At 52.5% G+C, this 13,436-nt stretch overlaps 5 protein-coding genes across 5 annotated transcripts; 2 read left to right on the top strand and 3 right to left on the bottom strand.

The window, feature by feature from the left end:
* Positions 1-9: 9 nt before the first annotated feature.
* Positions 10-1,403, top strand: KD926_010401 (agmatinase; the record flags this gene model as incomplete). The annotated part of the gene is made up of 3 exons (XM_053095885.1): positions 10-132; positions 201-327; positions 412-1,403. 3 exons carry the CDS (start codon positions 10-12, stop codon positions 1,401-1,403), a joined length of 1,242 nt encoding a protein of 413 aa, XP_052960059.1.
* Positions 1,404-1,964: 561 nt separating this feature from the next.
* cdc42 (Rho family GTPase CDC42) lies at positions 1,965-3,256 on the bottom strand (the record flags this gene model as incomplete). The annotated part of the gene is made up of 5 exons (XM_053095884.1): positions 1,965-2,223; positions 2,327-2,370; positions 2,444-2,822; positions 2,949-3,068; positions 3,237-3,256. The coding sequence occupies 5 exons, from the start codon at positions 3,254-3,256 to the stop codon at positions 1,965-1,967; spliced, it is 822 nt and encodes a 273-aa protein (XP_052960058.1).
* Positions 3,257-4,897: 1,641 nt separating this feature from the next.
* mirC (siderochrome-iron transporter MirC) lies at positions 4,898-7,031 on the bottom strand (the record flags this gene model as incomplete). The annotated part of the gene is made up of 6 exons (XM_053095883.1): positions 4,898-4,978; positions 5,036-5,697; positions 5,754-6,488; positions 6,550-6,680; positions 6,743-6,941; positions 6,998-7,031. The coding sequence occupies 6 exons, from the start codon at positions 7,029-7,031 to the stop codon at positions 4,898-4,900; spliced, it is 1,842 nt and encodes a 613-aa protein (XP_052960057.1).
* A 3,463-nt stretch (positions 7,032-10,494) lies between these two features.
* KD926_010398 (uncharacterized protein) lies at positions 10,495-11,085 on the bottom strand (the record flags this gene model as incomplete). Its single annotated transcript, XM_053095882.1, has 1 exon — positions 10,495-11,085. The coding sequence occupies one exon, from the start codon at positions 11,083-11,085 to the stop codon at positions 10,495-10,497; it is 591 nt and encodes a 196-aa protein (XP_052960056.1).
* A 693-nt stretch (positions 11,086-11,778) lies between these two features.
* On the top strand, positions 11,779-13,362 carry KD926_010397 (glycosyltransferase family 69 protein; the record flags this gene model as incomplete). The annotated part of the gene is made up of 1 exon (XM_053095881.1): positions 11,779-13,362. One exon carries the CDS (start codon positions 11,779-11,781, stop codon positions 13,360-13,362), a length of 1,584 nt encoding a protein of 527 aa, XP_052960055.1.
* Positions 13,363-13,436: the final 74 nt, after the last annotated feature.

Here is a 13,436-nt window from a genome sequence, read left to right as displayed (position 1 = left end):
CGACCTGCCATGAAATTCCACCTAGGGTTGCTCGCCTTGGCCGCAACGGCGTCTGCGCATGCTCATCATGACCACGACGAAGCTATTCCTGACCATGTACGCGAGGAATTGCTGAAGAAATGGGACCAGGAGGTGCGTGTACCGCTTTCCTCAGCTATCTTCTTTCGCCTCCAAACCACCAACTAACGTCAATTCTCTAGTGGTCATTCTCCGGCATCGCCAGCTTCGCGCACTTGAAGCCGGTCAAGTGCCTAGTCGAGCCCGATGAGCGATACGATATCGCCGTCATCGGAGCTCCCTTTGATACCGCTGTCAGCTACAGGCCAGGTACGTTTCCCCTCCTGAAAGATCTCTCGTCACCAATAAAATGCATTCAAAACCAAAATTGATAATCGCTGACTCTCCATGCAGGTGCTCGGTTCGGTCCTAGAGCCATTCGCGCCGCCAGTGCCCGCCAGATGGCCGGCACCAGCTACAACACTCGCGCCGGAATCAACCCCTACAGCTCCTGGGCTACGGTCAAGGACTGCGGCGACATCCCCATTACCCCGTTCGACAACGGTCTGGCCGAACGTCAGATGTACGAGGCCTTCCTGGAGCTGGGTTCACGACCCGCCCTGACCGCGGCCGACTCCCAGTACGGTACCAAGGGCATCTCGGCGGGCAAGCCCAAGTTGGTGACACTGGGCGGCGACCACAGCGTGGCACTACCGGCGCTGCGAGCCCTGTACCAGATCTACGGGAAGCCGATCACGGTGCTGCACTTCGACGCGCACCTGGACACCTGGAATCCCGTGCGATACTCGGCCTACTGGACCTCGGAGCAGGCGGCCTTCAACCACGGCAGCTTCTTCCACAAGGCCAGCCGCGAGGGCCTGATCTGCAATTCGACCTCGGCGCACGCCGGTCTGCGCACGCGGTTGACGGGGACCACGGACAGCGACTACACCAACCCCGGCCCGGAACAGGGCTTCATGCGCATCCACGCCGACGACATTGATGATCTAGGCCCCATGGGAGTGGTGGACCGCATCGTCGAGCGCATCGGCCTGGACCCGGAGCAGCCCGTCTACCTGTCGGTGGACATCGACGTGCTGGACCCCGCGACGGCCCCCGGCACGGGCACGCCTGAGCCCGGCGGCTGGACGACGCGCGAGTTCATCCGCATCATGCGCGGCATTGAGAAGCTGAACGTGGTGGGCGCGGACATCGTCGAGGTGTCGCCCAGCTACGACAACAAGGGCGAGACCACCGCTTTGGCCGCCGCCCAGGTCGCCTTCGAGATCATCACCAGTCTAGTGAAGGGCGGCGCCGGTGAGGAGCTAGGCGGATGGTACGGACGCCAGGAAGTCGCGGCGGATGAGAAAGCCCAGGAGACGGCGCCCAAGAAGGATGAATTGTAAACAGAATGTGACTTTATGTAAGTAAGGCTTCGACTAGAGGTGTGTCACGAAGATGAACGAATGTACTGAATAATGTGAAACTTGTCACGTCTCCCTACGCCACATAAGCTAGCTCGCTATGTATGTGTTCTACGACAAAAGACTGCCAGGAGATCAGATGAAACCCGATTCCAAATTTCTCTCTACCAATTCTGCAGAAAAAGAGACAAAAAAAAATTCAAGGTAATAAATGTGGTCATCACTGGTTGTATCTGAGCTATCTAGTTTCCAGATCGAAGCGAGGTAATAACGTAACGGCACAATTAAGTGTGGCAGATGCAGGCGTGACAACAAAAGCGAAAAAAAAATATGAAGAAACAGATCAATACCATCAGCCAGCCAAAACAAAGACGCCTCGACTTCCAACGCCGGTAGAGACGATGAGAGGGAAGAAAGAATCGGGAAAATGGACACAGGAAAGGAACGGTGCGAGAACGAGAATCGTAGAGCAGCTAAAGGAGTAATAGAGAAATTGAAAGAGAAAGTGAAAGAAGATAAAAAAAGATAAAACCGGCTGGAAGATCAAGGTAAAGGTGATTCATCAATATAAAATGTCTGTGCGACACGGGTTTTTGGAACGTTTAGGGTATCAGTCAATGAATGCCATGGTTGTAGGGAAAGGGCATTGGGGGTGTCGAAGATGGCAATCATTGAGATCTGAGTGTCTGCCCACGAGCCGTGGGCAGTAGGTCTGCGCGCAGTTTCCATAGGCCGTTCAAAATATTCAACGTAATGCGCTTCGAACACCTTCCATCTCTTCCTCCATAAGTCATGAACATTTCTACAACGCGTCAACGACACGAACATGATTCGAACTAAGGAGCGGTGCTGACCTTCTCTGCAACGGGATGTTTTTATACGTATCCGTTTACAGCAAGACGCACTTCGACTTCTTCTTGGGGGCGGGCTCAAGAGCAGCAACAATGGCCTGTAGAATTCCGTCAGCACGGTCCACTTGGAGCGGCGGCAAAGCCACCGGAAGGAAGGGGACTTGGATTCACCTCGTCAAAAACATCCTTGAGCTTGTACTGAGTCAGGGCAGAGCACTCGACATATTTCACCGCACCCAGCTCCTTGGCCATGCGATCTCCATCTTCTTTACGAATGGGCTGCATCTTTTGCCGGGCAAGCTTTTCGCGAACGGCGGCATCGTCGCGAAGATCGGTCTGCGTACCGACGATGAGGCAAGGGACACCGGGGCAGTGGTGATGAACCTCGGGGAACCATTTTTCGCGAACGTTCTCGAAGGAGGCGGGGGAAGTCACGGAGAAGCAGACCAAAAAGACATCGGTCTGGGGGTATGAAAGAGGGCGGAGACGGTCATAATCCTCCTGTCCAGCAGTATCGAAAAGTCCCAGCGTATACGGTTCATCGCCAATCCTAGGGGTGTGAGTTCGAGTCAGTCAAAGGATCGAACACGGTCGGATCGGGTTGATGAATTCAGCGACGCGGGTGGAGGAGGTATTGTAGAGCGTGTTCGACGTTCGAAGACGAGCCTCAACTTACATAACAGTGACGGCATAATTATCAAAGACGGTGGGAACATATTCGGAAGGGAACTTGTTTGTCGTGTAGGATATCAGAAGACATGTCTTTCCCACAGCACCATCACCGACAACAACGCATCTGGAAGAAAAAGAATGGATGATTAGCAATCCGCCGATAGATAAGAAGACCGGTCACCCGACCAGAGAAAGGGGAGGGAGGGGGGTTGTATTCAGCCGCGGGGAAATGGGGGGGGGGGGAAGGATGATCGAGGCAATTCGACCGAGGAGCCAAAGAAGAAAAGCATACTTAATAGTGGCGACGACCATGATGGAGATCCGGAGTTACCTGGAGGCTCTGCAGAGGGGATAGTGCAGATAATCGAAGGTTCAAGGTTGTCCGTCCAGACCACCTCAAGCAACGAGAGAGAAAGGAGGAAAGATGCGGTGAGCAAAGAGAAGGGGGGAGATTGAGATGGTAGGGAAGGGAGGGGGTAAGATGAGGGGGGATGATCGAATCCCGGGAGAGGAGAAGAGTTGGGGAAGGAGGAAGAAGCAGAGAGGGATGGAGGAGAGGCGTTTGGATGGGAGCGGTCGCCAGAGGTCGCAATGGTTGGGTGTGCGGTGAAAGCGTCGACGGTGAAGGCCAGCCAATGTGGGAGGCAGAGGTGGAGGACGATTAGGAGCACAGGGGACTGGGCCAGGAAAGAAAGAAAGCTGCAATGGATGGGGCAACCCGCACCGTTAGCTTGTCTAGACGCTTTTGCGACTAGCACGTTCTTACTCCCCCAGTGTTGTTTCGGTTCCCTTTTCTTTTTCTTTTTCTTCTCTGGTCGGAAGATGCTACTTGTAATAATATCACCGTACCTTTGGTAGTTATCTCGTACCGTCAATCAAACAATCTATCGATCGATCTAGATGATCCACCCTCGTGTCGTTCTTTCTGAAGACTCAAAACTCAAAGAATCTAACAAAATAAATATAGGGCGATCTATCTCTCTGACCTCGGGGATAACGGACGATCCGACGGTCCCCTCAAGGAAAGGGGGTCGGTCGGTTGGAGACTCGAGAAATGATGCTCTCAAGACAGAGTTTGGGGGGCCACGGCAAACCAGTTCCGACCGTCTCTTCTTTCAGAGATTATGGGGGAGCGAGTGGGAAAGTCACCGACGAGAACGAAATTAGGAAGGACTTGGGAAGGAGAAAGACCGAAGACTGAAGAGTGAAGACAGAAGACTGACTGACCTACCTATAGTCCAGTCCGATCAGGTAGAAATCGCAAGAATGGACCCAATCAGTCCCCCTCGAGTCGGGGGCGGTCGATGTTGAGCACCTGCTTTGCCGCCGTCGCTGGCCGACGATGCTTTGTTGTCTCGCGCGCAGGACGAGCGTCTTTCGCTAGTTGGATTGGATTTCGATATTTATTTATATCTCTACCTCTACTTCTGAATGTTTGTTCAGCCTACTCGTGCCGAGGAAAGAGCGATCGAGGATAACTAAGTTAACGTAACGTTTTCGTCATTTGCGGCTGACTCAGCTAGATAACGTTAACTATTAACTAGTTACTCTTCTGGAGTCATTTAAAACGGCGGCCACTAAAGTTTCACCAGCGCCAGAAGCCGCGATCCCCGAGACTGTCAACGTTTAATGACCCTCGGCAGGGATCCAGGAGGTGCAATACGAACAAGTGATAACAATAAATAACGCCCCGTTCATTCATTTCGTCTAAGTCTAGTCGTAATCCAGAGGTCTATTAAGCCCCCACCCCAATCAAGAAGATATCAGGCATCGGAGAATTTGCAAAGAGTACATGGTATATAGGTCCTAGCAAGCAGGCCTGCAGGCTCGGGTTCAACGGTGGGGGATCGTTCCGTCCCGAAGAATCTCGGCGGAATCAGTAACGGCCATTTCAATCCCTCTTGAAGACCGGCTCCATATGAAAACGTCAACGTGCAAACACTCGCTACATTTTCACGTTCGTTTCACGTGTCCTTCAGGTTCGGGTTCGGCCTCGTCGTCCAGAGGGACCGGTTCATGATCGGACGAGCTCATCTGCTTGAATTAGCCGCCCGTCGCAGATCACGGGATAAAGGGAGAAAGGGGATTCACCTTATCGAGATTGTAATTCTCCATCATCAGGCTCAACGGGATCAGCGGGATGGTCACCACAAAAGCCAGCACCAACAATTTGTTCATGGTTTCCTGGTAGGCCCGGTTGATGCCAACCCGAGCAGGCGATCCCATCGGGTATTCTAGCGCCTTGGTCAACTTCCCAAAAATCGCTTTTGCGTCTCCCTGGTTCTCCTCCGGCAGGTACATCTGCAGCTTCCGGGGTAGGTTATGGGTCCAAACAGCTCCGGAGATAGCCGCACCAACCGCTCCGCCAAGCTCCATACACGTCAGGAACATGGCCGTGGCGGCGGCAACTTCTTGATGGCTCGCCGACGCCTGAACACCCAACTGGACGGGGACGTTGAGCATTCCGCCCCCTATGCCGATTACGATTTGGGTCCCCAGGATCTGAGCGAGCGAGCTGCCCTCCTTGCGGTACAGCATCATCAGCACAATACCAGAGATGTAGATCACGCATCCGATGACCACGTATACGCGATATCGCCGCGTAAATTTAATGAGTATCGACACGCCGAAGGCAGCGATCGTTGAGGTGAATGCAAATGTCTGGGTAACGCGGCCGGCCGTAGAAACCTCGTATCCCTGGACCACTTGAAGATAGGAGTAAAGATACGGTTGAACCGAGAAATAGAAAGCCACTGCATACGGTCAGAAACACGAATCTCGCCAATTGATCGCCAAGGAACCAGCTTACTAAAATACCAGAAGGCAAGAGCACAGCCGGCAAGGGCGGTGCGTTGCTTCAGGAGATGCAGGGATAAGAGAGGCTTGGGAGCAAGTCTCTTGGATGTTTCCCACAACGGCAGCACCAGAAGACAGACTACCCCGACCCCTATCATCGCCATGATACTGTTGTTCTTCCAGCCGTTTTTGGCATTGGCAGCCAGCGTCAGCGGCACCAGAATGAGCGTCACTGCTGCCGACAAGAGCATCAGGCCAAACATATCAAGATCGTACCAGGTACGTCGAGCGGCAGCGAGGAAGCCGAGATGACGCGTCTTTCTGGGTTTGATGAGATTGAGTCTCCTGGCCTTGCGTTGGTTTAACAACAACGAGAGCGCCAAGGGAAGGAATGACGCTGGCAAGATGATCGACCACATCCCGTAACCCCAGCGCCAGGATAGGTTTTGGAGAACCGCATCGGCGATCATTGGTCCTATCCATACGGTGATCAGAAAAGGAAACTCGGGGAGAAGGGCCAAGAATGCCCTGTTGAGCAGGCTACTGCTATCTGCAATGAAGACCTGTTGAAGTATTTGCAAGCCCGTCGACCCGGCCGAGTAGAAAATCTGAGCCGACGCATAGGCTTGCACGTTGTTCGAAGCGGCCATTTGAATATATCCTAGAATGTAGATCAAGATGCAGACGCAGAACGCCTCAAAGCGACCGAAGACATCGGCTACTTTAGCCATCGGGGGTTTGATAACGGCTAGATAATGTCAGCCGTCGTGATACCAACGGTCCGCGCCGCGCATGAGGATAGAACCCACCATTGACCACATTCTGAACGACGAGGACGGTTGAAATCAACGAATGTTTGCTAAACGCACTGGTCGCATAGGCCGAGAGCGACATGGTTGTCTGGCCCTCTAGAGACGTGCAAAACGCCATGAGGAAAATACTTCGAGCTAGTTAGCATGCTTATTGATACCAAAAACATAAATCCCCGTCACACCAACGAACCTGATATAGGCAACGACCAGCGACTTTGCGGTCCATGTGAGATTGATCGCTTCGATTTTTCGAACGCCTTCCTGGACCGAATCCTCCGATGAAGTTATCGTGCTGCCATTTCCTTCGCTTTCGTAGCCCTCCTGAAGGAGACGTTCTCCTTCTTCCTCGCCGTGATTATTCATTCGATCGATGGTGCCATATGAAGGTCCTGAGTTCGTATCAAGTAAGGGCATTGCGGCTGTGCCGGAATGATCGATGATATACCGCGCTGGATGTCTCGACCGAGAGCAACGTCCATTTATCGAGATAGATCGTATCGGGGTGTAGGTTATGGTATGCTGTGAGCGTGAGAAATTCGAAAGTCCTAGAAGTATGACAACCGATGAGGTTCGAGGATGGAAAAGTGTACGACAGGTGGTTTAGGTAGCGGACGTGGACAGGTAAGAATGATCTGAGCCAGCCAGATCCACCAGACGAGAAAGGGGTATCTTAGAAAGGTAAGAGAAGAAAAAGCAAATAAGAAATAAGAAAAAGTAAAGAGAAAAAATGAATTGAGGAAGCTGAAGGACGCCTATGTGAGTCGTCAGGCGTCGGCTGTTGCTAGTCAAGGTTTAGGTAACCGAATCCCAGAAGGCAACATGCGGACGCGGATCGTTAGATCTGTCGTACAAAGGAGGCAGAGATTCGAGTCCAAGGACTCGAACCCCGGCGTGATGCAAACCAATGGATACGATCGTCAGGCTGCACTTATGCACGACGACGTGGGAGGGGCCACTGGTTTAGCCTATGGGCTGACGCCCGAGGCCCAAACAGGCAGTGTGGTACCCTGTGCACCGAAAACTGGGTAGAAAGCGCTTGTTCTTGTAGACACGAGAGGAACTATTCTGCTGTCGATTGTGTTCTATCGTGAACGCCTCGCGTCAAGCAGGTATGGCGCGGTGCGAAGCTTATCCTCCAAGCGTGGGCGCATGGACGCCTCTTTTTTTCTCTCTCTCTCTCTCTTTTTCAGCACGCGGGGAAGGGAAGGAGGTCGGGAGCGAAAGGCGGGCGAATTGTCCCCTGATCGACCCTCGAAATAGAGGTAGACCAGCAAGTAAGAAAAGTCGCGCGTGGTTTAGTTCGGGTTGGCAAGGATGGAGCAATGACCAGGGGAGGTACAGAGCGAGACGGGGTGGTGGGGAGGACCGAGGGAAGTGGCAAAGACAAGGGTTGTCAAGGCCGGACGAGCATCAGATATGATAAGATCACCTGGGCGGTCGGATCGGGTCGGCAACAACGGATGACCTTCCCACTCTCATTATTCTCATTGTTCTTCCCGCCGTGGCTTGAATTCTCTTCCTCTGACTATATATACACTGTATACACATACATCTAGGTTCAAGGACGCGCTGCTGGCCGTCTGGCGGGTCTATTTGGTCAAGGAATGCAGGCTCGCCTCGGCTCTCCTCATGCCTTTCCTTTCCCCTTGCATTCCAGAAGTATAGACTTTCACCGCGGATCGATTCCAAGGAATGCTCGTCTTTGAACACCGTTGAAACCACGGCCTTGTCTACTCGGCGCACCGCCCGTACTAAGCAAGAGCAGAAAAACCCGCAGCCCATCAGTCGCATGATTGGGGCAGACACCTTGCCCGGTCTTGTTGTCTTCGGGTTGTACCGCTCCATCCACATCCACTCAGCTCAGGCGGATGTTCGTGTTCCTAGTTTTTTTGCCCCTCCATCAGGCTGTAGTATGAGTCAGTCTGAGTAATATTAATGACGCTGTCTATGACTCCTCCAGTGTCCATATTCAATTCAGAACTCATAATTCAAGATATCTTCATCCACTGAGGGACAAAACCGCGACTGCCGCCTGGTGAGAAATCGAGAAAATTAGTACGGAGTAACTACAGCGTAGTAGTTAGCTCCCCCTGTTTGGTCATTTCCATTTTCCCGACTGGGCCACTCCACCCGGCCCTTTTTTAGTTCATCACGCGTTGGGCTTTCAAACCTCAAGGTCGCACTAGAAGTCCTCGTGGGCAGGTGGGTTTTGCCAGGTTTGCTGGCCAAGTACAGCGTGCTCCGTAATAGCTCGAGACGGCGCTTTCATAGGTGTCTGACCATCGACTCGTCTTCTCATAGGTGACACCAGAATTCCGGAGGATATAGAGCATTCCCCTTTCGGGAAGAGATGGACGCGACGAACGTATCGCCAGTTTTTGGCGTGCCCCTTACTTCTTCATCCTTCACTCGCCAAGGGATCCTTCTCCCAATCTGTTTGCCGTTTGTCTGTCTTCGACCTTCTTCCTAGCTCCCTCACAGTAGAATAACCTCACAGTAATACGTGTATCGAATATCGATCGTCTCATCGATCGGGTAATTCCCGGTGTGTGGAGTGGACACCAATCTTCCGAATGACAATGATCTCTTTAGTCGGGCTTGAGCGTACGGCGGGGCTTTGTATCCTGAAAATCACAAAAGATGATCTGAATCAACTTGATTGACTGGATTTAAATTCCGCTTGTTCCACTAACCTGGTGAGAAGCGCATTATCGTGCTGTTCTCGCTGTATTATTTCCAATAGCAAACGTCCCGGGCCTGCTCTTGCCACCCCTCTAAGCAAAATTCGAACCTGTCGATGGCACAGAGTATCAACATTAGATTTCAATGAAATTCTCTCCGGGTGGACCGGGAAGCGACCTTAACCCACCGTTCTGGTAAATAATCGTCGGTGTCATGACGGATATGCCGTGATTATGGAGAAAAGTGGAGATAGGCAGCTCCAGGGATAAACAGGTGAAACAAAAGCCCTCCACCTATGCCCTTGAGACAGAGTAGTGGTGCAGGCAAGAAAATGATAATAACGGGGCTGGAGACTGAAAAGAAAAGATTGCACTGTAACTTTCTGAGCCGTGGCTGCCGCGGTAAAGCTCCTTGTGGATATACGGAGTTTACGGAAAGCCCAACCATGCATTATCGTCATGAATGGAGTAAGACCTTGGTTCCCTTGAGTCTTAAACCAGACCTTACCTGAGTATTCTATCTCCCAGAGAAAAACAATTATTGTAGCAACAGTATGAGAGGTAAGTCATGTCCACGGAAGCCCTTGTCAGGGTTAGTAAGAACTTGATGCAACAATTGATAAGGCCTCCGAGTCCAACTCATTCAGCAGTGGGGAGAGAGCTGGCCCATTGCATGAACTTGCATACAGGATCAACTAACTTGAAGTAACCCGATCATGACTAGTAGTAGCCAAACCCCTGCAAGCATATCGAAGTGTCTGCGGTGTACGGCCATCTCCAACGCTGTCGTGAGCGTTCCCGGTATGGCCAAATTGGACCATACATTCCACATGGGAACCCCCTTGGATAGAGATCCATATCCAAGACGTGAACCGAGAGATTAGTATCCAGCGTTCAGCATCTGCAATGCAATGCAATGCAAAAAACCACATCCCATGCGAACGCGGGAGGCCAAAGCGAGCGGGTGCAACCTGAGGCATCCCATTTCGTCCGGTGCGGGGAAAGACTGGGGGACTGACTCTACAGTTGGAGATTCTTGAAGTCTGCAATGTCTAGGTTCGGTGTCCTCATTCTGTCCCTATTTTCTCGCTATTAACATGCACCGTTCCAAGCAGCCGGTCTAACGTAGGCTCATAATTTTGTCCAAGTGAGCACATGTTCCCCCCTGTCAAAAATAAAGTGAGGGGAAAAAGAAAAATAAAGAAAGCGATACAGGATGATCATAACTGATTGTTCATGTCGTCGTCGCCATCTCGTCTATCTATTCAGCCGTGTCCACAACCAGATGGCCAAAGTTCACATCTAGTTCGCCTCCTTCCTTGCCTGGCCTTGCTGCATAAAGTCCCACCCAGAGATCCTTAACGCCCTGCTCCTCAAAGATCCAGGTCACCTCGCGGAGGGGTGCCTTCTGAATACCCTCGACCAGGTAGATCCACAAGCTGTTGTCCGACTCTCTGACCAGCTCCAGTGTCGCCGCGCCCCCGCCCGACGGAACGGCCTGCAGACTCCAGTCCGCCCACCGGTCCTTGGAAACGGTACTGAGATGGGGCCGACCGTGTGTGAACTCGATGCCGGTCTTGACCCATTTGCGAGACCCGTCGGCTCCGTTCAGGACAAGGATGAGACCACCCTGGTCGTATTTATGCTGCCACAGAGCGTTGAAAGCGACTCGGACCCGTTTGAAGGAAGCCAAGGGAATACTTCGGTATAGGATAGGCGCATTGAACGACTCCGTGGAGGGAGGCTTAGCCCAGACGTCGGTCTCCGGACTTGCTTTGATGGTGAATTGGGCGGGGAGGATGCCATCTCCGGGGACCTTCTGTGACGAATTGGCAAAGACAAATTTCGCCATGATGGGATTGTGTAGCACGTTTGTTCGAAGAATAAATATATATACGAGGGGAGAGATTGTACAAGCTCTGGAAGACTGGGCACCGAATTTGATGAGAAGCGGTGGGAGCGATGGGCGACTCGTTCAGGGAGAGAACAACAAGTCGAGTAGGTATACGATGTAGTCGAGCAGGACAGAGTTAGAGGAAGGGAAAGGTTGCAGGCGGAGTCAAACGGGCTGGAGGGGAGTTTAAGCTACGTCACTTCCGGGGGAGGGGGAAGCTCCACCATCCACCGATTTTGGTGATGACAACCTTGACTCGGCGGGGTCTTTCGGAGTCATTCTCGGAGGGCGATAAATACTAGGGATCTAAGGGTATCTTTACAGGAGACCGGAATGGCGCCATCGTCTGGGATTCTCGACAAGGATGGTCCCTCTCACCACTGGCTGCAGCTAACTGCTGTGTATACGTTACTAGTTACTCCGTAGTCCTGTAGTTAGGTAGTTAATCACTACGTACTACGGAGTAGCTGCTCAGTCTTGGCATCCCCGCTGACATAAGCCCCGTTTCAGCCTGGAGCTTCGAAGCTTGTGTGTTCAATCGCCGAGATCGCGATTGTGCCCACCATCCCAACCCCCTCAACTGGCCGATAACCTATCTTTTCGGGATAGGATGGGCGTCTAGGTATATCTCAATGGTGATGAACGTTCACCATGTCCGCCCGCCTCCTTCATCCGGATGAGTATGAGCTCGAAGTTCGATCATCAATCGACTCTCAGGGGACCTTCAATCTCGACGAAGCGGACTTTGAGTCCCAGGTCCCGCCGAGACCTCGACGACTCTTGCGCAGAGTACCCTTGCTTTCGAGGCTTTTTGCTTCCACATACTCCGGCTATCGTCGTCTAAAACCTTCCCGGCCCTTGTTCTTGACCTCCTCCCGACCCGGCTGTTATCGCCGCCTCCTGCTTCGTCGGTCCTGCTTCTACCTCCATGCCGTCGCAGGGATCATTCTTGCCCTTGTCATTCTGACGTCGATTTTTCGGCCGTCTTACACTCGCCCACCCTCCCATTATTCGACACTTGAAGATGCCATATCGCAGTCAAAGATCTCGGGCAGAGGCAACGTTCGGAACGAGAGAGTTTTCATTGCGGCTAGCTTATATGATCGGGATGGGGAACTAGCGCGAGGACCATGGGGCTCCGGGATACTCGAGTTGATCGATATTCTCGGGGAGGATAATGTCTTCTTGAGTATCTATGAAAACGACAGCGGACCGGAGGGAAAGAACGCGCTGCAGGAGCTGGAGGGACAAGTGCCCTGTAACAAGTCAATTGTGTTTGAAGAACATCTGGATCTGGATAGGCTACCGCGTGTGTCGGTTCCAGGCGGATCGAAGCGTATAGTTCGGGTCGAATACTTGGCTGAGGTCCGGAACCGAGCCCTACGGCCGTTGGACGATAACCCCGAAATCCGCTATGATAAACTTCTTGTTTTGAATGACATCATCTTTGACCCTATTGATATAGCTCAGCTTCTGTTCTCGACGAACGTGGGAGATGATGGCATTGCTCATTACCGGGCCGTTTGCGCCACCGATTTCGACAATCCGTTCAAGTTCTATGACACCTACGCCACGCGGGACCTCCAGGGGTACAGCATGGGTCTGCCTTTCTTCCCTTGGTTTACCACTTCCGGGGAAGGAACAAGTCGTCAGGATGTGCTCGCAGGGAAAGATGCTGTCCGGGTCCGAAGCTGCTGGGGAGGCGCGGTGGCATTTGATGCGCGGTATTTCCAGCACGCGACGAAGCCCACGGAGCAGGTGAATAGCCATGAAGACCTTCCGGTCCGATTCCGTGCTTCGCAGGATATGTTTTGGGAAGCCTCGGAGTGCTGCCTCATCCACGCTGATATCCAACAACCTCACCTGAATGCGAATGAGATCACCGACTCGGGGATTTACCTGAATCCATTTGTGCGTGTGGCTTACGACTCCCGCACGCTTTCCTGGCTAGGAACGACCCGTCGGTTTGAGAAACTCTACAGTCTCATCCACAATATTGGCAACCACCTCATCGGCCTCCCCTGGGTCAACCCTCGCCGGACGGAAATTCCTGGCCAACGGGTCGAGCGGACCATCTGGGTGCCCGATAACAACGAGGAAAATGGCGGGTCTTTTCGGATGGTCGAACAGATTGTCGACCGGGGCAGCTATTGTGAACGACCAGGGCTTCAGGTGATTGTCGAGAATCGCGAAGAAGGACAGAAAGGGTGGGAGCTGATCCCACTGCCAAGTTGAGCAGGGCGTATCTTCCTGTGTGTATGTAGGTAGACTTTGTTTCTCCAACCAAGGGTGCTAGGGCAACCGTACAT

Source organism: Aspergillus affinis (assembly GCF_023601865.1).
Source record: "Aspergillus affinis strain CMG 70 chromosome Unknown NODE_7_length_541545_cov_85_609384, whole genome shotgun sequence".
NCBI classification, from domain to species: domain Eukaryota; kingdom Fungi; phylum Ascomycota; class Eurotiomycetes; order Eurotiales; family Aspergillaceae; genus Aspergillus; species Aspergillus affinis.
The sequence above is the reverse complement of the archived record's forward strand: the minus strand, read 5'-3'. Positions and strand labels throughout refer to the sequence as shown.